Here is a 23,319-nt window from a genome sequence, read left to right on the forward strand (position 1 = left end):
AGGGTACTTCAGATATTTTTAGACGTCACAGAGCAAGACCAGCAATCTTCTACAAATGAATTACTCTAAATATTAGAAGACAGACGACGAAAGTACAAATAAGTCATAGTAGGTGCGATGGTAAGTCGAACGATAGGCCACGAGGCGAAAACGAGAGAATATAGGCCGAGGGAGGACCGCTAGCCGCTTAATATGCGGTGTACGCTTCCGAGGGGCATCGCCAGAAGCCTCGATGTTCCCTTACTAACTCGTCAGTCGTCACTCGAAAACTTTGAGCCTCGGGGATCGTTCCACAGTATTCTCAGTCACTCTCAGCCTTCGTCAACTCCTATCCAACGCTCAATATTTCCATCTCGAAGCGATGATCAACGCGGAAGGAAAGACCTCACGCATCTTTCGCGTCCTCGCGCTGTCGCTGATGCTGCTGCACCTAGCTCATGCCAGTTCCTCCAAGAATTCTACGATCGTCGAGGAACCGAAGACACTCGATGTCAAGGCTGCAAAGGTAGTTGAAAAGGAGCCCACGAAAATCGATAATGGAAAAGTGGAAGCCAGATGGGAAGAGGACACTCCAGTCGTCAAACTGACGAAGAGCAGTGGGTGGAAAAGTGGAAGGGTGAATTGGAATAAGGACAGCTATCTGGAAGCCTTCAAGCACTCTCGAACCAGCACAGATCCTCGCGAGGGTGTCATAGCGGGAGATAAAACTTCGAATTCTGGACCCACGTCCTTCCAGCGCAGGAAGGAGTACGTTCCAGGTCCAGTGTATTTACCTAAGGAGCAGGGCGACACGTCTCCTAGAATTGTACATAGTTCTTACGATAGAGACTCTTTCTCGATGGTCCCCAGCGATTCTTATTCTCTGCCTACGAAGGGTTCTGGGGATTTTGGGGGAGTTCAAAACTCGTATGGTCCTCCTCATTCACCTCAGAGTTCGTATGGGCCTCCACATCATCATCAGGATACTTATGGACCCCCTCAGCCACCTAGAGTTTCCTATGGACCACCCTCTAATGGTTATCCTTCTTATGGTGACTATTCTGGCGGTGTTTATCAGTCGCCACAGCAAGGTGAGGGAAGAGGTAGAGTATGACTTTCGCGGTTGCTTATTTTTTTTTATTTTTTTTGCCTCTGGAGTGGTCGGTGGAGTGATTCATTGCGATGTGGAGAATTAATAAGTACGAGGAGGAGTTGGAAGTAGATGGTGAAAGTAAAGCTGTAAAAATTAAATAAGCGATATGAGATAGTAAATTGAATATTTAGATTTGTAAGAAAGTGGAAAATTGCAACATTGGAAGTCTATAGTTTGCTGAAATGAAACCTTCTATAGATCAGAATTCTATTTTCTAGCATATGGTCCTCCAGCATCCAGCTATGGAGTCCCCTATGGCCATGGAACTCCTTCAGGAATGGCAGAAGTGGCTCATATTCTTCCTACCATTGACTTCTCATGGCCATTCGCTCTCAAACTGAATGCCTTCACCTTGGCCAAGATTTTATTGAAGCTAGTTATCTTCAAGATGATCGTAAAGTTCATCGCTGTCATCTGTCTCTTGCTTTTCATTCCTAAACTTGAGATCAAGAAGAAGGGAAACAAGGATGACATGGATGATGACGATGAGGGACGCAGACTGTTCGATGGTAATTATAATTTTTATTTCCACCAAAACTCAAATTCGATAAAACTAGGTCATAATCTAAATAATTTACGTCGGCTTAGAAAGTAGTAATTTCAGACACATAAAATGGAAGTTAAAAAATTAATAAGGCAGATAAAAAATATTGTAAAGTTTAACAGAAAAGAAATGAATTGTTTTAATTTATATTCACATTTTTCATACGATAACTTGATGGAAGAAATTGAACACCTTTCCTACAATATCCTATTTTTAATCTATTTACAACCCAAGAGTCGAATATCTTTATCGATTAAATTACTTCACTGTAACCTCATCTCTCTATATAATATCTCTCCAACACTAAGCAAGCAACATAGTACTTACAAACGATCGCTTCAAGTGACTTTGAATAAGCCAATTATCCCATAACTTACATCTCAATTTTCGCATTTTCCCAGCCGATTCGTGGATCTCAGAGCGTCTGAACCTCCTGACCCTGATCGTCCACAACGCAGTGGAAAAGTACCAACATCTAAACGAGGAACGATCAAACTCCACCGAGGGATGCTCCACAGTGTCATGTCGAATCGGGCAAGCGTTCAGCCACAGCAGCTGGGAGGATTACCGACAACTGCTGAAGAGCTACGTGCTAGAAGAATCGCGATCAATTCGAGCGAAGTCGTAGCGACTGTTCCACCCACGCCCTTTATAGCTTAATCGCGCTGGTCCCGCTCATTTGCGTGTTTACGCCTTCGTTCGTGACGTGTGCGAGCTGCGCACCACTTGCCAGGAGCCTGACGTACCCACAATCGTCTGTCCTCGCCGTGTCTCCAGTGATCAGAAAGATCAATGAATAAATAAATCGTACGCGAAAATGGTGTCGACATCCCGTCTTTTGCGCTCCAGTTCCAGCCAGATCGCAGTGGCCAAGGCAATTCTCGTTTAGAAGAGTGGAGGCGCGAGCAATTTCGAAAATTACCGCCACGTGATGCTCCCGCGAGAGATTCTCGAGTTTTCTGAACGACACACCGCGAGTGGGGATGCGTGGACTTCATAAGCGCGATTGCGAGCCGCGACGACGTTTCAGTCAAAGAGGACAGTTCGTTAGGGATAATCGGTTGAAGGAGTCCTTTGAAATGTGGATGGATATTGATTTGTAGAAGAGAGGAATTTTTATACATCGACAGGCACCATGAGGACAGTCGTTTTTGTGGGTAAGTGGAGTTTAAGATTTCTGATAGGAGACACGGTGGAGGCGAGCTGCGAGACGGATAGGGAAATAATCGGGCTAAATTGAGGGATAAATTGAGGTCGCTTAAGAGACGCTTCCTCGAGACGAAGCGGCGTTGAACGTCAGCGATTACCAATGGATTGTTCTGTTTCTCCTGGCAGTATTAGAGAAATATTTTCATACTAATCGGGCAATTTCTTTTAAGTATTCTGGAGGTTATTTATTTTAGTGTAATATGGAGATATGTTAAGTTTCGTGTATACTAGTAGATTAATAAAGCAGGTTGAAATCTATGTATCATGGAATTTTGTAGAATCTATTTATCCTGACACCTTAACTCTCTTTAGTTAATATAATAGGGTCACAGTATTTGTACTAACTAAAAAATAAACTTGAATAATAGAAAGAAATTGATAAATCGAAGAATTGTAAATTTTCTATGCACTGTCGTAAATTAATTTTCGGTGTTGATTTCACGATCTGTCCTTGTTTCCAATAACACAAGTAAAATTGACCTCTCCAGAGAGGAAGGAAATCTGGAACAAAAAGAATAATTACTTACCAGTGGTAAAATAATTTTACGGATTAAATAGTGGAAAAACTAGTAAAAGGTCAGGTATCAAAGGCTAAGTAGGTCAGGTGTGGCCAGGGGCAGAGGCTGGGTGGATCAGAGTAATCCCCAGACACCGATTTGCGATCGACAGAACGATCTGACCTCGCCGAAGTGTCGGCAGCTACTGAGGGAAGCATCGGTCATGGGGGTATTTATACCTGCTCGATCAAAACAGACAAAGCGCGGGAACTTGGTGTATTTACGAATAATTTTTGAAATATCGATATTTTTAATAAAATAATAATGGTACTAATAATTTATGCATCATCTGATGTCAAGTGTTAATGACTTTGAACATAGATTTAAAATAGAAGAATAGATGGAACGTGAAATAATTATTTTTGAAATAATACAATTTTTCTTCCCTATTCAATAAGATAATCCGAATTTTTTCTTAATCGTGTTTCGATAATAGCGCTGATCCTCGCTTGCGCGCTTGTGCTCATGGAGCAGACGCATGCTGCACCTTCAAACGCAACCACAATCGCACCCAAGGAGATCAAAGAGCCTAAAGAGATTAAGGAGGCTGCAACCGCCTCGAAGGATGTAAAAGAGTGTATTAAGGCAGGTAAGGAAGCCAAAAAGACCAAGAAGGACTGCGATAAAGATTGTGGAAACGATTACGACCCGATCTGTGTCCACGATCCTAACGACCCTAACTACAAACCCAAGACCTTTGGCTCTCAATGCACTTTGGATGTTCACAACTGCGAAATGGGAACGAGTGAGTGTCTCAATAATCACTAAATATTGGTAGAATTAATTTTCTCTTATCTTTGTATGAAAATTATATTTTTGTTCTCCTCAGAACTTATTATGAAGAGCAAGGGCGAGTGTCCTGGAGCTGGTGGCTCAGCTCTCATAATTAGCTAATTTCAAAATCATGGATTCTTCGCTACCTCTTCATTTCCTGCAAACCAAATTCTAACATGATTGGATGTTGAACTTGCTTCAATAATTTTATTTGCTGTATATTATAGTCGAGTTTGAGCTTTGGCTTTAGTATTAGACAAAATAAAGAATTTTCATATAAGAAATAATGTCTGTTCCTGTACTTTTCCTATTCCATTTATTCCTCTAGATCTTTTAGAATAAAAATGTTTCATGGAAAGGTCAGATGCTTAAGGGGAGAAGATTATAATCAATTCAAAGTGCGCGAGTTAGGCCATTGTTCGTCAATCTCGATCGTTACGCGAGTGTTTGTCCACTGTATACCGAATAACACTGCATCTAATGAGAATGCAGCACGGAACAGCAGCGAGGACGGTCGTTCGAACTAGTTGACAGTGATTAGCGAGTTGAGTGGATCGACACTGTCAAGAAAAAAGTTTGGGAGGAGAGTGAATGAGTTTGGAAGAGGTTCGCGTTAATTTGGTCAAAAAGGAGATTTAAGGAGACTATAAAAAAGCCAATTTAAGGCAAAAGAAAAAATCTAGAAGAAATTAAAAGACACTACAGTCTCAAAAAATTGTATGAAATTCAGCATAAAACCTGAAGAGGGTATGAATAAATTCGAATAAGGAAAAGTTTCAAAAGGCTGTAACATGGGCTAAAGAAAATTAAAAGAGCATGAGGGTTTTAAAAAACTGAACAAAATTAAGGAACTTTGAAAGAAATTTGAAAGAAGTTTAAGGAGTCTAAAGATTCGTGGATTTTTAGAAAAAATTAATCTCTCAACTTTCTCAATCCCTCAAAAATGACTCAAGTCAATGTTCGATTGTTCCTCCTCTCGGCGATCTTATCTGCAGTCAATCCACGACCAGAAGCATTGCGTAGCTGTGCGTTCTCCAACTCAAATTCTGAGCGATCAACAACGAGAACTAGTCCTCCGATTACAGCAGACGATGCTTTCGCAGCGACCGTTCTTGAAGAACTGGAGAGTCGCCTGTCACGTCTGGAGAGAAGATTGAGAGCTGTCGAGCAACCTGGTGAGTGCATATTTCGCGATAAATAACGAGATCGTTATCGATCGGCGAACTACTATGCTGGATATGTTATCAGTTTGGCAAATGGGATCGACTGAAGACGACTGGGAGATCTGCGCTGAAGGTCCTTGCAGATGCTTGCCAGAGATCAAATCAGTGTCTTGTTGGAGACAAGATTTACTGGACCTCCCAGCTGCTCAGCTTGTTCCGAAAGACGTGTTGAAGTTGTAAGAGAAGTTAGATCATTGTGATAATGTGTTGAACCATCAGGTATTGGTAGATAATGGGAAGAAAATGTAGAAGTTGGGCGTTCAATTTATATAAAAATATAAAACACAGTATTAGAGCTAAGTATTGTAAGAAATGTGATATAGAATAAGTATACTATATTTTAATTTTTAAACAGAAGGAATACCTATCTGATTATGATTTCAGGGATCTAGGAAGCAATCGTCTGACAGCGTTGCACAGGGACACTTTCCTCGACATGACACAGTTGAATCACTTGTAAGTAGCTAAAAATCTGAAGACTTTTCCTGAAAATTCTCTATTCCCTTCTTCACTTTAGAGACATCAGTGACAACTCCATCGAGCATCTCCCCTTAAATCTCTTCTTCTCGTTGCACTCTGTGACACACGTGAGGCTGAGCAAAAACTTGCTCAGAGAGCTACACAGATCTCAATTCCTGAGCACGCGAAAACTTCGAATTCTGTGAGTGACAACAGGCACCTAGAGCAACAAAAATATTCGTCTTCGTTCATTTTCTCTTTCTTCATCTCAATCTCCACAGCGATGCATCTTCGAATAGACTGAGAACTCTGCCTGACAGCCTCTTTCTGAGTACAAACTCCCTAATCCTTCTGGATCTCTCTTGTAATCGCATCTCTAGTCTACCTTCTGGTACATTCGATGGTCTTTCAACGCTGGAGGAACTTCTTTTGGGAAAGAATCGCTTGTCTATTCTACCAACAGATCTCTTTGACGATCTAGTGAACCTGAAGTACCTAGGTCTAGAAGAGAATCGACTAAAGGAACTTCCAGATGATTTGTTCCAGACCCAGGCGTCCCTTCAAGAGCTTAACCTCGGTGGCAATCAGCTGACAGAAGTGACAGGAGGTCTGCTGAATCCCTTGGAGAAGCTTATCTCTCTGGAAATGTCGAATAATAAGATATCTCGGGTAACTATGGTTGTCTAAGAAGAAACACAGTAGAACTTATTATTAGACTGAAATTTCAAATTGGAGCACTCTAAAATACATAGTATAGTAGATGTGATGATCTCACTATAATTATTCCTTAAGATACTATCCTAGCTCTTCACAGCATCTCTTGGTTCTAGATCGACCTCTCCGCCTTCAAAGGCCTAGTAGCCCTAAAGGAGCTCCAACTGGGTCACAATCGCTTACTAAACCTGCCCCCAGGGCTATTCTCAAAATCCAGCTCCTTGGAACGACTAGTCCTGCACGCCAATGGCCTAGAGACCCTCTCTCGAGGTGTCTTCAATGGTTTATCGAACCTAACATCTCTCTTCCTGCACTCCAATCACCTCAGACTACTCCATCCACAGCTGTTCCAGGACACGCCAAACCTACGAAAGCTGTAAGTCAAATTAATCCTCACCTAATGTGATACTAATATTATAACACAGTCTAACTGAATTACTGGGTTTTACCATTCCAGCCAAGAGTTAAAATCTCTAATAAACTTCTCACTCTTGATACCAACATTCCATTTCCAGGCAACTAGAGTCTAACTACCTCTCATCACTGCCGCCTCGAATCTTGGATCCAGTGCCTTACATCGAGCAGCTCCATCTCGCCAGGAACCCCTGGCACTGCGACTGCTCTGCGTCTTATCTCGCTATGTGGCTACAGAGGCAATATATGGCTCGAGCAAACGACTCAGAGGTGACGGAGGACCTCGGCGTGTGGGAATTTGGAGCAGGTGCAATGTGCAGAGGTCCTGGAACTCTGGGAGGCAAACTGCTGCTGCGACTGACGTTCCACGAGCTCTGCGAGGGCCAGTGGGCCTCGATGAGGGGCCTGGCGCCCAGAATTCCCATTGATCTCGCTGGAGCCAGTGATCACGCAGACAATCCCGCTGACAGTTTTTCGCTGAGGGACTCCGTTTCAATATTTTGAGTTATCGGTTTCTGTTAAACTTTTTGCACATCGCGGATAATCACGGTTCAAGTGTAATTACGGTGCAAGTTCAGAGGAACAATCGATGTCATTTTTGGATGGCGACGGAGGCTGCAAATGGTCAGCAATTAAGATTGAAAGTGGCAAGATTTGAATTTTTATGACATCGAGTGGCTGTGTTTGCATGCATCATTGGTGATATCCGTGAGATGATTAAATAACGTAGAGCATTTTTGGAGAATTAATTTCGTACGTCAGAATGATAAGGATTGTTTATTTACGAATATATGCAGGCTTAATCGCATTCTGATGTTTGGTTCCTTTTTTTGTTCAGTGTGGTGCTTGAACCAAGCAATCATAAACTGAAGTGATTCATACTATCGTATCGTACTGTCGTAAATGTATCATTGACTTGACCATTCACATATGCTGGTGACCAATGCAATTAGCGGAGTCGACGATACGTTTATTATTATATGTATTATTATTGTGATTTCTGCGATCTATCAGTGCAATAATAAATAAACAAACTACACACGGGAGACAATTATAATAAGACAGACAATTGTAATACTGAGGAATTACTGGTTAAAGAATTATTAGAAAGCAAATTAGTAAATCTATGACTATCAAAAAGTTAACTAACTTCTCATTCTTTTTTCTACGTACGAAACTTCCCCATCATTTCAGCATACGAAACTCACCCCACAAACATACCCCTTTCACCTCGTCATCCCACATCTCAGAAACAAGTTCCCCTCACATTTGGTCTCGGTCAACAAGTCTAACTGGTTCTAGACGTAATCGTGGAATATTACTAGTGGATAGGTCGTTATCGCGAATCAGCTTCTCAAGAGGATCCCTTTGTCCCCTGTTGGCGATCGCGCGCGCGTATCGCACCAAGGCTCGGCCTTATCTCTCGCATTTCCTCTCCGTGAACGTAATACGTCTCCTTCCCGACACTTCGACACGAGAACCGTGACTGAAGACGCTTAGATCACGGAAAGTTCGCGCGGAGTTTCGCCGAGGAACGCTCAGCGATTTCGTATCGCGCGTAGACTCGCTGGAAAGACGGCCTCGCAGTCAACGACGCAGCGGAAAGCCACTTTGAGACGTAGTGGGGCGAAGACCTCGAGGTCCACGAGAGAACTCGAACTGAAGACAGTTCACGGCGCGCAATGGAGGCATCGCCATCGGAAGGGAGCACGATCGAGCTGCTGAAGCGGCTGATACGGATCCTCGAGGAGGAGAATGCGTTCGATCGAGCGGGCAACGAACCCGTCGTGAAGTTCGTTCAACCGGAGGAGCTGCAGGTGAGTGGTAATCGTTTTTGATCGTTCAGTCATCGATTATTCATCGTCCTCTGATATAATTTATGTTAGCAGAGGAAGAGAGGAGCTCGATGCATGTTTTATGAATGTGAACGAAAATTGGTAGCAGTTGATATGCGAGACTGTAGCATTGATTGATAATAGAAAAAGTGTAATTCCAAGGGATTGAAAATCCTGAAAATTAGATCGACTAAAACTGTCGATAATGTAAAAATGTAAAATGTAGATTTCTGTTGAAGTCAGAACTGTTGCAGGTATATTATAAAAAACTTCAAAAATTTTGGGAAGACCTACACGTTCAAAAATTCTAAATTTTAGACTGATTCAAGTTCATAGAAATTTCCTTTCTAAAAATACACCAATCGGAAGTTTATAATCGTTCGTCAATTATCATTAAATTGATCTCTTCACTTTCCATACTTCATAAAATAATTCTAGACTATCGATAGTCGATGTATGTACATGTATCTCATACAGAGCAATGACGAAGACTTTGGACACTCTATCAACTATTTTTACATACTTCAGTTCACGACCTATCATTGTATATGAACCTGGAAACACGATTTTATACTATATTTATTGCCAAGCTTTAAAAAGTTAGATAGATAACAGAAATCTCACTTCCATTTAAAAGATGCAGTTATGTCATTAAAATATGTAGAGAATCTAAAGAAAATATGTAGTCAGACTAGTAGCTTGCACTCGACGATTCCCAAACTGAGACTAAAAATCAACTTTCACTTTTTCCTAATAGAAACAACTGCACACGGAGTTGACTGAGGAACCAGCCACCAACCAGGAGATTGAGACAGCCATACGACAGACGATTCGATACTCCGTCAAAACGTTCAGCCCGCATTTCCATAATCAACTGTATGCTGGAGTTGACGACTATGGCTTGCTTGGCTCTTGGTTGACAGATGTCCTTAGCACAAGCCAGTAAGTCTCATCTTCTAATTCTTCAACTTCAAATTACTTCCACTTCATACTGCAAGGGATTCAGATACCAATTTATCTTCACGTTTTAATTCTTTTAAAATGTGAATCCTTAGGTATACTTATGAAGTTTCACCCGTGTTCACGTTAATGGAACGAGAAGTAATAGTAAAGTCCTTGGCACTAGTCGGTTATCCTCCATTACCAGAAGCTGACGGCATTCTTTGCCCCGGTGGAAGCATGTCCAATATGTATGGCATGGCACTGGCAAGATTCAAGAAAGTTCCTGACGTGAAGACTAAGGGACTCGCTGGTCTTCCTCCTCTTGTCTGCTTCACCAGCGAGGGTGGCCACTACTCCATTACGAAGGGAGCTCATTGGCTGGGCTTGGGAACCGACCAGGTCTACAAGGTATGAGACCCTTACTATCACTTCATTGTATCACAACTAAAAGGATCTGTTAATGGGACTCAAGGTTCCACGTCACCCACTCTCCAAAAAATTCCAATTCTTCTTTCCAGGTAAAGTCTGACGACTTGGGACGCATGAGACCCGACGCGCTAAAAGCTGCAATCGCAGAAACCAGGAAACAAGGTCGCCTACCATTCTTCGTCAACGCTACCTGTGGAACCACAGTCCTAAGCGCCTTTGATCCGCTACCAGAAATCGCGGCAATCTGCCAGGATGAGGATCTCTGGTTACACGTTGACGTTCGTATGACAGACAAAGGATAAACAGAGTGGCGTTCCCGATGTGTAATCCGAGTGGTTTACTGTTGCAGGCCTGCCTTGGTGGAACACTCCTGCTGTCGGAAAAATACCGATCGAGATTGAAGGGAATCGAGCTGTACGTATTATCAGCTTGGAAACTATACAGTATTGTACAACATCATAAAAGCTTGGCAACTTGGGAAGCAGAATTCTTAATTCTCTAGATTCCCCTGTCTCTATGCATGATAATAAACTTTACATTCTTCTTAATTTATCATGCTAGCTATCTGACTCTGAGAAATGTACAGAAGCTGATAAATGTTAAACTAAGGCTGGTGAGGTATGTTAGTATGTTGATCAATTAATGTTTCTCGTAGCTCGAATTCCGTGGCATGGAATCCGCATAAGATGCTGGGCGCTCCGTTCCAGTGCTCGCTGTTCCTGGTCAAGGGTAAGAATCTCCTGCATCAGACGAATTGCGCTGGCGCGACGTACCTTTTCCAACAGGATAAGAACTATGATGTGACTTGGGACACGGGTGACAAGAGTGTACAGTGTGGGAGGAAAGTGAGTAGTTTCAAATCTGGCTGCTCTTCAATTTCAAAAATTGATCTAGGAAATCAGTTACTAAGTTATCTTTCCGCTTCAATCTTGAGATTTATTCTTATATCTCTAATTGCCAGGTGGACGCTGCCAAATTCTGGCTGATGTGGAAAGCCCGAGGAACCAAGGGCCTCCGTGAGTCTGTCGATAACGCGATGTCAGCAGCAGAGTACTTCTTCGAAAGAATCAAAAATCGCGATGGTTTTCGTCTAGTTCTTCCCAGCTTCGAGGGCTGCAATATTTGCTTCTGGTAAGTCAAGCATCCCTTTATTTTCTTCTATAATATCTTCTGTATTCTACAAAAGCATTCATCTTCCAGGTACATACCACCCAGCATGCGCGGCCAAGAGGAGACCAAGGACTGGTGGGACAAGCTCTACAGGATCACCACGAAGATCAAAGAACGCATGATGACAGAAGGATCATTAATGATTGGATATACGCCTCTTACCTGCAAAAATATCGGCAATTTCTTCCGTATGGTTCTCAACTGTCAGCCTCCGCCATCGCAAGCTTCCATGGATTACGCTATTAAGAAGATCGAGCAGTTGGCTATCGATTTATAAGCGGATCTAAAGCTGTCACACGATAATGAGGCTATCAGAAGGTGCTTGGAGACAGAAACGAATCGCTGCTGTATTTTTTAGAGACGTTATTATTGTTGTTATGGTAGCTGTGCGATACGTCGCCTCAGAAGAACGTGAAGTTCGCGATAACAATGAACTTCATTCAAATCTCTCACTTCTGCGTAATGTCTGCTGACGTGGGTGTCTATTCACTGAATGCTCGCGCGTGGCTCGTCCCCAGAAGTCCGTGACGAGCCACGCTCACCTTAACAAGGCGAACGAATCGCTTCTTCGTTCTCGGCCGTTCGGTGGCCGCGGCTCAATGTGAGCCAATAAATTGATGTGCCTCGACTGCACACGCATGCACGCGCGACTCACTCATACCTAGCTACATATTTCTACAGTAGACAGACGCTCGTTGACACACACGCACTCGACGTCACAAAGTTATCCCGCGTAATGGCACTAGATCGTTCGACGTGAAATTCGAAGTCATCTTCTCTTAAAATAAATCGACAAAAGAGTAATATGGCTCTCTGTTACATGTGTATGCGATATGTGAACGCGTACGTACGTATATACATCCCTTCCCCTGTATGTACAGATTTGATCCACCCTTCCTACGAGAAAGTCTCTCTTCACCCTCTATATTAAACCTCGAACGTGTTCCTTAAGAGTCCAGCGTCCACGAAACGAAACTGGTAATCGTTCATCAAAGTTTCAGGGTTTCAGTGAAACTTTGGAGTGTTCCTCGCGAGAAGATTACCTGTCTTCACTTTTTGGTCACCTTCATAGCGACCTCTCGATAACTCGTAGTCAGACGGCGATAAAACTCGATCTACTGTTAATGAGTATCGTCGATATCGGTGGTAATGTTTGATGTCAAAGTGAAACCCGTCGACAGCGACGCGCGATTCACGAGTCAACTATACTTCTTTCCCCTTGTGCCTCTCACTACGTTCAGTAGTACTTGTCTTGGTCCAAGTCCACTCGAATGTGCTGCTGACCATGACTGTTCCGCTTCAGCGTGGCAGACTCATAGTCCAGACTCTTGGGATACAACTTTGGGCTACCTAAACCGTTCACATTGGGATTATTCTTACCACGAAGGGTCCCATTACCATTCGTACTGCCTGAGAAGCTGGGCTGTCGCTTGGCATTCACCTGCGGGACCAGAATGTGTAATTATACTTGAGGACAGAGTTCAATTAAAATCTTCAAGATCACTTACCTCCTTTAATGGAACTGAGACGTAAGAATTCTGCTTGCTGACGTAATGGGGACTGCTGGTGCTCTGCTGCTGACGTTTCTTCAGATAGCAGAAGCTTAGGACTGCTGTTAGAGCCAGGCCTACCAGGAAACCGACGATGCAGCTGCCAACTATCGCGCCGACTGTCACGCCAGAGCGGTCTACGCTTGATTGTAGAGCATTTACATCTGAAAGATTTCATGGAAGTTGAGAATTTGTTGAAACTTAGAAACAATTCAATCTACTCTACTCTACTAACCATTATCTGTGCAATCAGGGAGACAGTCCCGTGTTTCCCGACTCGGTCCCTGACAATTTCCAGGTCCATGCTGAAGACACTGTCGCTTTCGATGCTGCTGGTGATCGTCGTCGCAAGGGGTCCACCTGGACCAGGAATCCCATCCTTGCAGCGACTCGCAGCTGGGCATCTCACAAGTCTCCCTAACTAGCCTGGGACCCTCACAGCTGTCAGGACCTAGGCACTCTCTGGTTCTGGTGCGAACACCCACGCCACAGGAAGCTGAGCACTCGGACCAGTCGGTCCAACAGGACCACTGGCCTTCACCGCCGTTTGTGTTTGTAGAAGATCGACATGGATGCACATTGCAGATTCTGGTTTGCAGAGAAAGACCCCCATCGCAAGGTGGCGATTCACATTGTCTGACCTGTGAAATGGTGAAGAGAATACAGATTAGGTTGTGTGAGATGTAAGAAGATAAAGAGAGTCTGTTATTTAGGAGTCTATAAAGTCTAGGAATTTACCCTCTGCTGAGAACCTCCTCCGCAAGGTCGATCGCAGGGTCTCCACGAAGACCACTCGCTCCAGCCAGTCTCGACGACAGAAAGATCCGCGTATCCATTCTGATTGGCGTTCCCTCGCAGACAAGAGCCGTCGTTTCTGCAATAACGTTCCTCCTCTTTAGCTAATTGCACTCTGACACTCGAAGGGTCATCTGTCTGTGCGCGACAGCTGAATCTAAATCGTTTCTCGACGTAGCCGATGTTCCCACTTTGGAGTGTGGCATTGGCTGCCAGCCAGGGTGTCCATCCAGAGTATCTCTTCGTCTCGACACATTGGTGAGTGTTGCACTCCTCCACCTTGAAAGGGCAGTGAACTTGGTCAGTGTTTCAAAGCGAATTATCAGGTGGAAATTGAAGACAATTAATACAAACTCTTCCCTTACAAGGATTAACACAATTCTAAGAACTTGTCTCTCTTCATGTCAAATTGAAATGTTAAATAAAGTACAATCATAATTACCTGGAAATCACATCCATTGCATTCAGCGACGCCAGACTTCCTAGGGGATGAACTCTCACAGGTTCTCCTTCGTATTCGCATTCCTACCACAAGAAGATGCAATTAGTTTACAGACTACGATATCTCTGGTTACATAAATAAATTACACAGACGAGTCCCACTTACCTCCATTGCAGGGCCGAGAACAGGAATTCCAAGCGCTCCAAGCGGACCACTGCCCAGTCTGAGGCGGTGGCGCGACCTTGGCAGGGCAGGGCGGCAGATCGAGGCAAACGATATCGTCGTGGTCGTGGCCTACGCAAACTCGTCCTCCAAAAGCAGGAGCAGGGTTCGTGCAAGACCTGCGTCGTGTCTTCATCGCGAAACCACACGTCTGCGAGCATGCAGACCAGGCAGACCAGCCTGTCCATCCACCATGCACGGTGCAGTTCGTCACCCTGACTCTAGAACCCACACAGTTCGCTCCGCCATGCTGGGGTGGCGGATTGTTGCACTCCCTAGTCTGACATTGACAGCTATCCGTGGTCTAGGATAAAGAATTCCCAAAGTCAGTCTTTTACCAATCCCCAAGGCTCCAAGGAAGGTCTTCATGGTTAATCCACTAACTTTGACGGACTAACCTCTGCGTGGTCGGAGTGAGAATGCGAGTGTGAGTGACTGTAATCCCCACTGCCATGCTGACAGGGTGACCAAGAGCTCCAGGCACTCCAGCCACCGTCTACAGGGTCCGTGAGAACAGGACACTTGGTAACCTCCTGGTGCCAGTGATTGGCTAAGTGATTAGCCAGGTGGTTCTGCTTGGGAGCGGGCGCACACTTCATGAGGTGCTCGTTCCAGCCGCAGTAAGGCTCCTGGGCGTTCAAGCAGGCTTGGCGGCTGCGGTGTCGGTGACACTGGGCAGCAGGCAGTCTGTGGAAGAGAAAGTAGCTCTAGAGTTTATGTTCCATTGTTTGGAGTTACCATTAAGCTGGGGAACAGCTTGCGAGGCTTCATTCACTTAAACACATCCCTTCTCACAAGAACCAGATGGATTTTTTTCTGAGTCTTTCAGTGCTCTTCGATGTTCTTACACAGGACGTTGCAGTGATATAGCTCGAGCTGTTCCCCAGAATAGATTCACGTTTTTCACTGTACCTCAACAATCCTGACTCCATGCCTACATACAGACTCTGCGTGTCCTTTAAGAACTGCAAGGTCATCGGGGTCGATGGAAGAGGGCCCCAGACCTCTACTATGCAAGTCTCTTGAGTCCTAGGTAGCACAGAGATCTTCTTGATGAGTCCAACATCCGTAGCAACATACAGGACAGTGACTGCACGATGCAACTTAGTAGGAGTGACATCAAGAGCGATCAATGTAAATCGTTCTAATATGGCAGTGTGAAGAGGCTCCAGTGTGGTACTCTGAACTGCGTCGTCCATCAACTGATACCTCTGGTTGTCTATGATTTGATGTGGAGCTACATTGGCAGAAGAGCCACATCGTTGTCGATTGTGATGGGAGACAGGTCTCCTCTCCCAGGCAGCGCCAGAATTTTCTTGGTGCTTGAAGGGCCCATTGAAGCTTGCTGTGATCGCTGACATGTTGAACGAACAGATCGCTGACCCAGCTATGCTATTGCTATAAATATACGAAGTTCGAAGCTTCAGTGATATTGGATTTCTATCTGCTATGTGATTGGGATATTCTGGGATACACTGCACCTACCATTTTTAGTACTCCTTCAGAGATCAAGGGAAAGCATAAAAGATGATAAAGGAACGTGAGACTTAGACTAGAACATAATTTAGATCATCTTATGTGGGACACTTACATGGGAGTCGTGAAAGTAGCGTAGACAATACCCTCTTCGGGATGATATACCGCGCCCTGGATTTCGTCGTAGTAAAAGGGAAACTCGCCAGGGAGGGAGCAATTCAGGCGAGCTTTACTGAACGTTGTCCATACTTCCCTCATCATGATCTGGCCACCCCTGTCGTTCTTACACACTCTGGCTATCCTGGAGTAGATTTTCTGGGGAAAATTGCATTTGTAAGAACAGAGGAAAAGAAAATATCGAACTTATTTCATTAGGAGTGGGGAGTAGCTCTATGGCCACCCTTCTATAAGGGTGGGACCAAAGATGAAATAATCAATATGTTGGATAAAAAATAATTTCCAAATCTAATCCTTAAAATATTCTTGAACCCTTATCCTCACCTTGCCACAATTGATGTACTCCACCGCAGACTCCCGGAAGAGGAAGTACACGTGATCCTCGGTTTCAAAGCTCCCAACAAATTGTGGGTCGTTCAACCATCTACAACCCACAATCAACACAATTTAAATTCCCTTAAACTTACTGTCACTTCTTAAAAAGGGCTTCTCATGTTTCTCAACATTACCTCGAATCATACTGATGCGTACGAAGATTAGGCGAAGCAAGGGTCCTGCAAATCGCTGGATCAGCACCAGAGAAGTCAGTTGGTGCTCCCGTGAAGAGTCCTCCAGTAGGGCCTCTGGCCAACAGCGCGGTCACATTTGCATATGGAGAATAAGGACACATCGCCACTCCTGGCATCTCACTAGTAACGCTGCTGATGTTTTCAATCTGCAAAACATCAAGGTTATCAATGATCCAAAGTACAATCATTGGGTAGAGTTATCAGTAAAGGTCTAAGTACCTCTCTCCAGGTGCACCAAGGGCTAAATGCATAAGTGCCACAGGTGAACAGGCTCTTCCCATTGCTGAGGAGCACTTTAACGTAGTTACGACAATCGTCAACGCTCTGGCCCTTGTTCTGGCAGGTGTTGGCCTTGTCCTCGGGTGCAGACCAGCCGGCGTGCTCCAATTGCGTCAGCGACGACAGTGTCAATCGGTACAGATTATCTCTGTGAACGTATCGAGATTAATCTTTAAAAACGAGCTGAAACTGGTATCCTGGTTGCTCATTCAGGTTTGTTAATTTCACTACAGTCTTCTGATCGAAGACAGACAACAGTGAGAAGGAATACAAGAGAAATTATAATAAAAAATAGGAGAAGAGGAAGGGTACTACTATATTCTAACTTTCCCATAGAAAAAAAAAAAATAGATATCAATAATGTCCTACTAATCCCCCTCCCTTTAATTTTTCATCCGAACTGATCTTCAAATCGTGTCCAGTTTCTTAGCTACACCTTAAACAACAAATTACAAAAAAGGTACAATGATTTAAAGGTCCAAATCATCATTCAACCACTCAGTATCCGCACTGCAGCAGTCCCATTCCTCTCGTCATGTTGAAACCGAGAATTCCTCGACTGGAGCCTTTCGCCACGGCGCGGTGTTTACTCGGCGAGCGTTTGAGATTCAAAACGAGCCTCGCTCCCGTATCGGTCGCGGCGCGTGGGACGCGCGTTGCCTATGGGATAAGCTCGTAGGAAAGCCCGTTAGCTCGAGCACAGGTTGCCGCGCGCGAGCGGTGCGGAGCCGTCTCGAGCGGGCCCTGTCGCGCGGTCTCGCCGGAGGAGACTCGCAGCGAAGCATAAACGGCGCCTACGTGGGCGCGCGCCGCGACTACGCGCGCGAGTAATTATTATTTAACTGGAGTGGAAGCGTGGCTGGTTCGCAGCGCGCCAATTAATAACGAGTCGACGCTGTCGGCGAAGCGTGCGCGACTTTGCCGCGTGATTTCGCGTTCTGTTGCCTTTGTACCTTTCAGTTGCCTCTTCGGTCGTTTAGTTAGTCTTTGGGAAGATTTTGACACTTCTGGTTCGCCTTTTATTAATATTCACCTTTTTATTGTGTACTGAAATTAAGTTGGATCGTAGAGGAAGATACCAGTGCAATGAGAGAGATAATGAAAATTTGAGATGCTCTAGTGTGGGATGCAACAGCTCTTGGTTGAATGCAGGACAGTCTTCACTTGCTACATATTACTGCATGGGTAGTTGGTAGGAATGAACTTTAATCGTGTTAAGAACTCGGGACGCAGCTGAGATTAATTTTGAGATGCTGTGTTTGCCTTGTGAAACCTGAGACAGAGAGTAATACAGTAATTCAACACAATGTTGGGAACTCCTCTGAGCTAATAACGAGAAAATACTGTATCCCCACTTGCAAACACGTTTATGCAAAGAAATATCTCAAACAAATGTCTTTCTACTTGAACTACAGTCTAAAACTAGTTCTCCAAATGAATATTATTTCTATAACAATGACAAAATGTACTAGCATTCTAATTCTAAGCGTCCCCAAATTAAAATATCTACAACTGATAACACTAATATAATTTGAGAGATAATTGGTGATGCCTGAGGGACCGAAGCTCGCGAAGAACTTTCGAGAGGACGTGGCCAAGTGGTCAGGCCGCGTCCGAGTGATCGTGTTTGCTTGTCGTTCGAGCAATCGCAATGAAACAGATTGCTTCCTGTTCGCCAAATGAACGACGCTCGTCTGGCTCCCTCGCGCGATGATACTTTGTCCAGCAATTGACGGCCTCCTTTTCGCTCGGCCAAAGGCTGCCAGCTCTCGATCCTCTTCGGCGTCTTTCCTCGCGCCTCGAATGGGAAAACGAAAGAAGGTGCGGCTACAGGTGAAAATCGAGAAATCTTGCGCGCTAATGATCGTTAGCCTATGCACAGAGGAAAGCGGACCGATCGCTGGCGACTCCCAAGGGAGATTGAGAAATCTCGGTACAGATGATTAACTTGTAACTCAAGAGGCGACACCGCAAATGATATTGGAAAGAAGTGTGGACTGATTGCCGAGTGAGATTCTTACTGAAAATTGAGACGCTCTAATGGGATGTATTGAAAGCCCAAATGAAAGGCGTTCAATCTTGAATACCAAGTGGATCAATCTTACGAAGTCTTTCATTAATCTCTCCTTTCGAATGTGAATATATTAAAGCACCATAAATATAACAGCAATAACTGAAATACCTAAGCGAACCCAACCAAGTGACTAAAAAAATGAATTTAGCGCATTTCAAAACCCACGCCAGGAGTTACGACTCTCCCCTTGGAGTATCAAAAAATCCCAAACACCTGTGCAGCCACAGACACTCCCATGGCTCGCAGCTGGTATTCCAATCGCCATCACACATCTTCCAGCATTCTTAAATCACCGTTGTCTCTATCGAGCGCACTCCAAATACCGGTCGTCGAGAGTCCCCTATCTGAGGAGGCCCCGACGCAAGTGGAGTGCCAATGGAAGGAAAGGTGTCCGTGATCGATGCTGAAAAGCGAAGTGTCGGCGACGTCGCGAGCTAGATAGGTCGGGCCAGAAATATCGCGCGGATGGCGAGGCGTGTTCGACCCGATAAACCCGTAATTATTTACGGCGTCGCGGGGCTTTCGTTTCGCGATCCTGGAAAGGAACGACGGAGGCGAGGATCACGCCTCTCTCTCTATACCTGTCGCGGCGACTCGGTCCTGTACGCGCTCTCGATAAGCTTCGATTCGGTGACGTCACGGTTGCCGCGCACAGGGAATTAAAGTCGGAATGCAAATCGTGGCGCCGTGTCGCGTGGACGGCCATAGATCGACGCGCGATCGCTTTCCCTACTCGCGTTTTCGCCATCGAAAGCGACCTTCTCGACGTGGATCGAGATTAACGAGAGTCGAGAGCATCGACGACGTGATGGATCAGTCGTGGAAGAAATTTATTAGAAATTGATGTGCTGAGGGTGGGTATGTACAGAATGATCGACAACAGGTGTCACAGATTTTGAAGGATGACTCTACAGGATAAAATAGAACGAAAATAAAGAAGGAGAAATTGCATCTGAGGCAGAGTTTCTGAGTTCATTGCTGCAGGAAGGTTTAAGAAGTGCGACTGAAGAGTGTGTCTGATTCGGGACTTATTCTACTGCCAGCGCGCGCTGGTTCGATCGGACGCTATGATAGTAGAATGAGTTCCCAAGTCAGACACATATTCCTGTATTAGACACAGTGCAGTTAGAAAAATATGTCGCAAGTCAGGCATAGGAAAATTAGTAGAAAAAAATTCAAGTCAGATATAGTAAGATCAGTAGTATAAGTCCCAAGTCAGACACAGCTAAGCCAGTAGAATAAGTCCCATATGAGGTACAGCAAAATAAGTAGAATATGTTCCTAGTCAGACACATTTCACGAATATTTTAGGCGTCTTTTCAGCAACTAATAACTCTAGAACGAATTCTCAGACTCAATTTTTTCATGCTTTACTTCCATCTCATTTAAATATGTAAAATCACCCTGTACCATTTGTGACACCTGTCGCTGACCATCCTGAACATATAAAGTACTGTATTTAATATGGAAATCACAAAACAATTTGCTTCGAAAAAAGGAAATAAGATTCGAAGACCAAAGATCTATGGGTACACAATTTCCAAGTTACATGATATTAGAGAGGGCTATGATCCAATTATGGTCCTCCATGGGATACTAATCGTTTGGAAGATTAGCATTGCAAATCACCTGCTCGAGGAATTCTCAATTTTCATCAAGTGAAGGGACGCTTGATCTGAAAACAACTCGTCAAAGTCTGAGTACCTGGTCGATCGCGCGACACGCGCGATTATCCGAGGAACAAGAGCGATTGCGTACAGCCGCGGGACACTGTGGCGCCGTCCGCGACATTCTCTCCTCCCTTTTCCCTGTTTTTCGCGGCGAGTGAACGACCGTCTCTGTTCCGCGAAAAGGGACGAGACGAGAAAAACTCGTCGCTGGGCCGCGCCTTTCTTATCGTCGGATTCGATAAATTTAATTGCTATCCGCTCGAATCGGCTCGAAAGTCGCCGGAATTGTGCAACCAAAGTGGCCATCATGAAAAATGAATGAACGTCGATTTACAATGGTGATTGCCACAGTGATCCTCTTCACGTGAGATGCATGTAACTCGGATGCATCTGAAAGGAATGATCAATGGAATCGATTTCGAGGATCTCGAGCGTGATCCTTTCAACACAACCTCGCGTTCCTTCGACGAGTCGCGCGCGACCAGTACGTAGGTCGCGGCTAATAACCGGCGTCTATTAATAGACAGAACACGTGGGCGTACTCTCCTTTCCACGTTTGCTCCGATCGCGGATCGATCGATCGATACGCGCGTCTTCTGATTATCCCGCGTGGGTGATTCAACTTTCGAGGCGACGAGCGGGCACGACGTCTCCAGCCTCGTCTCTCAGAGACTGAAACGGAAGCGCAACCTTGGTCGTCGTGTCAAGAGAAATTATCTTTGCTTCCTGAAGAAACACAGTGACTAGATATACAAATACTCAATCGTCGAGGATTTAAATATACAAGGAAATTCAATATTCGAGGTCTACCGAGCAGAAGGTGTTAGAAAAAGATAAAAAAAGATTTTTCCCCACCCTCGCTCAATCCCATCGCAATTCTACATCACCCAGTACCCCAAGAATCGCCCCCTATTTAAATCCTCGCTGAAAGACAAGTCGTCGTCGGCGGCGTCAAAGTCGCGAGCAATCTGGCAGGCGTCCAGGAAAAAAGCGCCGAGAGGGCACGATCTTTTTATTCCCCGGCGTCGGGAGTCTGGTCTGGCGTGTCTACAGCCCTAGGAAAAGCCACCGAATGCGTCTCGTCTCGAGGAGGAAACGTGGCTAGGTTGGCGAGCCGCCAGCTCGCGTTCCAGCCTCGATGGTTTCAGTTTCCCGCGCTCTCGCGACGATTATTCCGCGTTCGACCCATCGTTCCTCGAACCTGACCTCCCCCGCTCGGCCAGATCGAGGCTGAGGCTGCGTCGCGATGCTTTCGTTTACGTACCGTGCACCGACGACAACCTGCTGTCTGGCGACGTCGAACAGCAGCTGCGAGTACGTCGTCACGCCCTCTTGCTGGAACAGGCTGGTCTCGGCCAGATCTGGAACACGTTTACGCGTTTAAACGCACGTTTGCATGGGCAATTTGATCGTTTGCGCGTTCCACTGCAGTTTGATGGCTCGAGCAGTGGGAAGGAAGTGGATAAGGGTGAAGAAGCAAGGGGAAGGGTCTTTCTATTACTTTGCAGAGTATTGTTTCGGTTTGAGGTGGAGCGCTGTAAAGTTCAATGAGTCTATAAATTGCTATGGGCTTTGGTATAGGAGAAATGCAAGAATTTAGTAGAATAGGCACATATCTATAGAAAGGGGTAAATATAGAAAAGTAGAAAGTATAGGAATTTAGAACTTTTTGTTACAGGTTCGTGGCTATATTCAGAAACTTGTAGAACTTTGAGAATTGTATAAACTGAGTGACTAGCTAAGGAATATATTCTTCTTTCTACTCTACAGCCTCACTACTCCTCCTAAATTACAAACTTATAATTAAAAAGAATTCCATAATTCAGAAGCTACATGTCTCTGATCTCATACCCCCTGAAACACAAACATCCTATCTCAAAAGATCGCAAACCATTTACTGACTACCTATCATCACAGTACACAGCATCTTGCCATCGTTCATCTCTTAACAGTCCTTCAATCTCTACTTTATATTCTACACCTTCCTCAGCATCTCGATTCTTCCGCTTCTTACACGCATCGTTTCCACGTTCAGCGAACATGCGCATTTACTCGGAATCTTTTTTCTCTTCCGGGCAAACTAGTTTGGCGACGTTAAAGGCTCAGATTCCGATTACCGAGCCTTCCTCTGCGTCCGTTCCTCCTTGCGCCTTGATTTTCCAGTTTTTCCGCGGGGTTCCGACACGGAGGTAAAGGAACGCACACGTTGAGAGATTCGCGGAAGAATCATGAAAGACACTCTTCAGCATCGATCGCCACGTGTGCTCTCTCTTGTCGCGTAGGCGGATGCGAACTAATTTCCAAAGTTGTTTTACAAGTAGGACTCGCACTGTGGCCGATAGTCTGCGATCGTCTTTGGAACTGTGTCACGAGACACTGATTTGGTTCGCGTTGTGGGTGGATGGAGGACACTTTTTAGGATTTCTGCGTAGACTGTGCTGAACGTGCAATCGGGGAATCTAGGTGATGGGCGTCTTGTGACGAGTAGGTTTTCTTGTAATGTAGATGAGGAGAGTATCTTTTACTTCCAGCAGTGAGAAGCATTCCTTTGTTCGTGCTGAATCTTGCAACTTGAATTACGGTGGACTATCTTTGATACTGCTTCATGAAAAAGAGATTCTCAGGAAAGATTCTCAAATCTCGCGATCTGATGCAGCAGAGTT

At 44.8% G+C, this 23,319-nt stretch overlaps 5 protein-coding genes, 1 long non-coding RNA gene and 1 pseudogene across 8 annotated transcripts in view; 5 read left to right on the forward strand and 2 right to left on the reverse strand.

Annotated features, from left to right (window-relative positions):
• The first annotated feature begins 192 nt into the window (after positions 1-192).
• LOC143183421 (uncharacterized) lies at positions 193-2,437 on the forward strand. The gene is made up of 4 exons (XM_076384941.1): positions 193-250; positions 297-1,070; positions 1,351-1,641; positions 2,078-2,437. The coding sequence occupies exons 1-4, from the start codon at positions 193-195 to the stop codon at positions 2,302-2,304; spliced, it is 1,350 nt and encodes a 449-aa protein (XP_076241056.1). The 3' UTR covers positions 2,305-2,437.
• Positions 2,438-2,476: 39 nt separating this feature from the next.
• On the forward strand, positions 2,477-2,779 carry LOC143183422 (uncharacterized; annotated as a pseudogene).
• LOC143184191 (uncharacterized) lies at positions 2,673-4,503 on the forward strand. Its single transcript, XM_076386243.1, has 3 exons — positions 2,673-2,833; positions 3,879-4,187; positions 4,272-4,503. Exons 1-3 carry the CDS (start codon positions 2,812-2,814, stop codon positions 4,334-4,336), a joined length of 396 nt encoding a protein of 131 aa, XP_076242358.1. The 5' UTR covers positions 2,673-2,811; the 3' UTR covers positions 4,337-4,503.
• Positions 3,257-7,162, reverse strand: LOC143184192 (uncharacterized). The gene is made up of 4 exons (XR_013002735.1): positions 7,062-7,162; positions 6,674-6,986; positions 5,804-6,537; positions 3,257-3,386 (listed from the first exon to the last, which is right to left on the reverse strand). It is a non-coding gene; the product is annotated as an uncharacterized LOC143184192 (long non-coding RNA).
• On the forward strand, positions 5,160-8,171 carry LOC143184188 (uncharacterized). 2 transcript variants are annotated; one of them, XM_076386239.1, is made up of 7 exons: positions 5,160-5,391; positions 5,465-5,615; positions 5,824-5,895; positions 5,957-6,100; positions 6,180-6,567; positions 6,729-6,988; positions 7,128-8,171. In XM_076386239.1, exons 1-7 carry the CDS (start codon positions 5,160-5,162, stop codon positions 7,528-7,530), a joined length of 1,650 nt encoding a protein of 549 aa, XP_076242354.1. In that variant the 3' UTR covers positions 7,531-8,171. The 2 variants fall into 2 exon arrangements, with proteins under 2 accessions (XP_076242354.1, XP_076242355.1); XM_076386240.1 differs by lacking the exon at positions 5,957-6,100 and having other exon boundaries at positions 6,279-6,567.
• Positions 8,172-8,564: 393 nt separating this feature from the next.
• Positions 8,565-12,206, forward strand: LOC143184189 (cysteine sulfinic acid decarboxylase). Its single transcript, XM_076386241.1, has 8 exons — positions 8,565-8,843; positions 9,619-9,803; positions 9,917-10,211; positions 10,322-10,510; positions 10,582-10,646; positions 10,888-11,077; positions 11,194-11,363; positions 11,433-12,206. The coding sequence occupies exons 1-8, from the start codon at positions 8,709-8,711 to the stop codon at positions 11,677-11,679; spliced, it is 1,476 nt and encodes a 491-aa protein (XP_076242356.1). The 5' UTR covers positions 8,565-8,708; the 3' UTR covers positions 11,680-12,206.
• A 61-nt stretch (positions 12,207-12,267) lies between these two features.
• Sema5c (Semaphorin 5c) overlaps positions 12,268-23,319 on the reverse strand; it is a 79,710-nt gene continuing 68,658 nt past the window's right edge. For both annotated transcript variants that reach the window (XM_076386234.1, XM_076386235.1), the window contains 13 exons: positions 21,921-22,017; positions 16,853-17,060; positions 16,574-16,779; positions 16,389-16,488; positions 16,003-16,202; positions 15,324-15,809; positions 14,810-15,098; positions 14,355-14,715; positions 14,190-14,272; positions 13,691-14,026; positions 13,188-13,593; positions 12,911-13,116; positions 12,268-12,843 (listed from right to left, as the gene is read on the reverse strand). In XM_076386234.1, coding sequence (XP_076242349.1) covers positions 12,640-12,843; positions 12,911-13,116; positions 13,188-13,593; positions 13,691-14,026; positions 14,190-14,272; positions 14,355-14,715; positions 14,810-15,098; positions 15,324-15,809; positions 16,003-16,202; positions 16,389-16,488; positions 16,574-16,779; positions 16,853-17,060; positions 21,921-22,017 — 3,182 coding nt within the window. In that variant the 3' untranslated portion in view covers positions 12,268-12,639. The remainder of the gene's footprint in view (positions 12,844-12,910; positions 13,117-13,187; positions 13,594-13,690; positions 14,027-14,189; positions 14,273-14,354; positions 14,716-14,809; positions 15,099-15,323; positions 15,810-16,002; positions 16,203-16,388; positions 16,489-16,573; positions 16,780-16,852; positions 17,061-21,920; positions 22,018-23,319) is intronic.

This window comes from Calliopsis andreniformis, chromosome 9 (assembly GCF_051401765.1).
Source record: "Calliopsis andreniformis isolate RMS-2024a chromosome 9, iyCalAndr_principal, whole genome shotgun sequence".
Lineage (NCBI taxonomy): Eukaryota > Metazoa > Arthropoda > Insecta > Hymenoptera > Andrenidae > Calliopsis > Calliopsis andreniformis.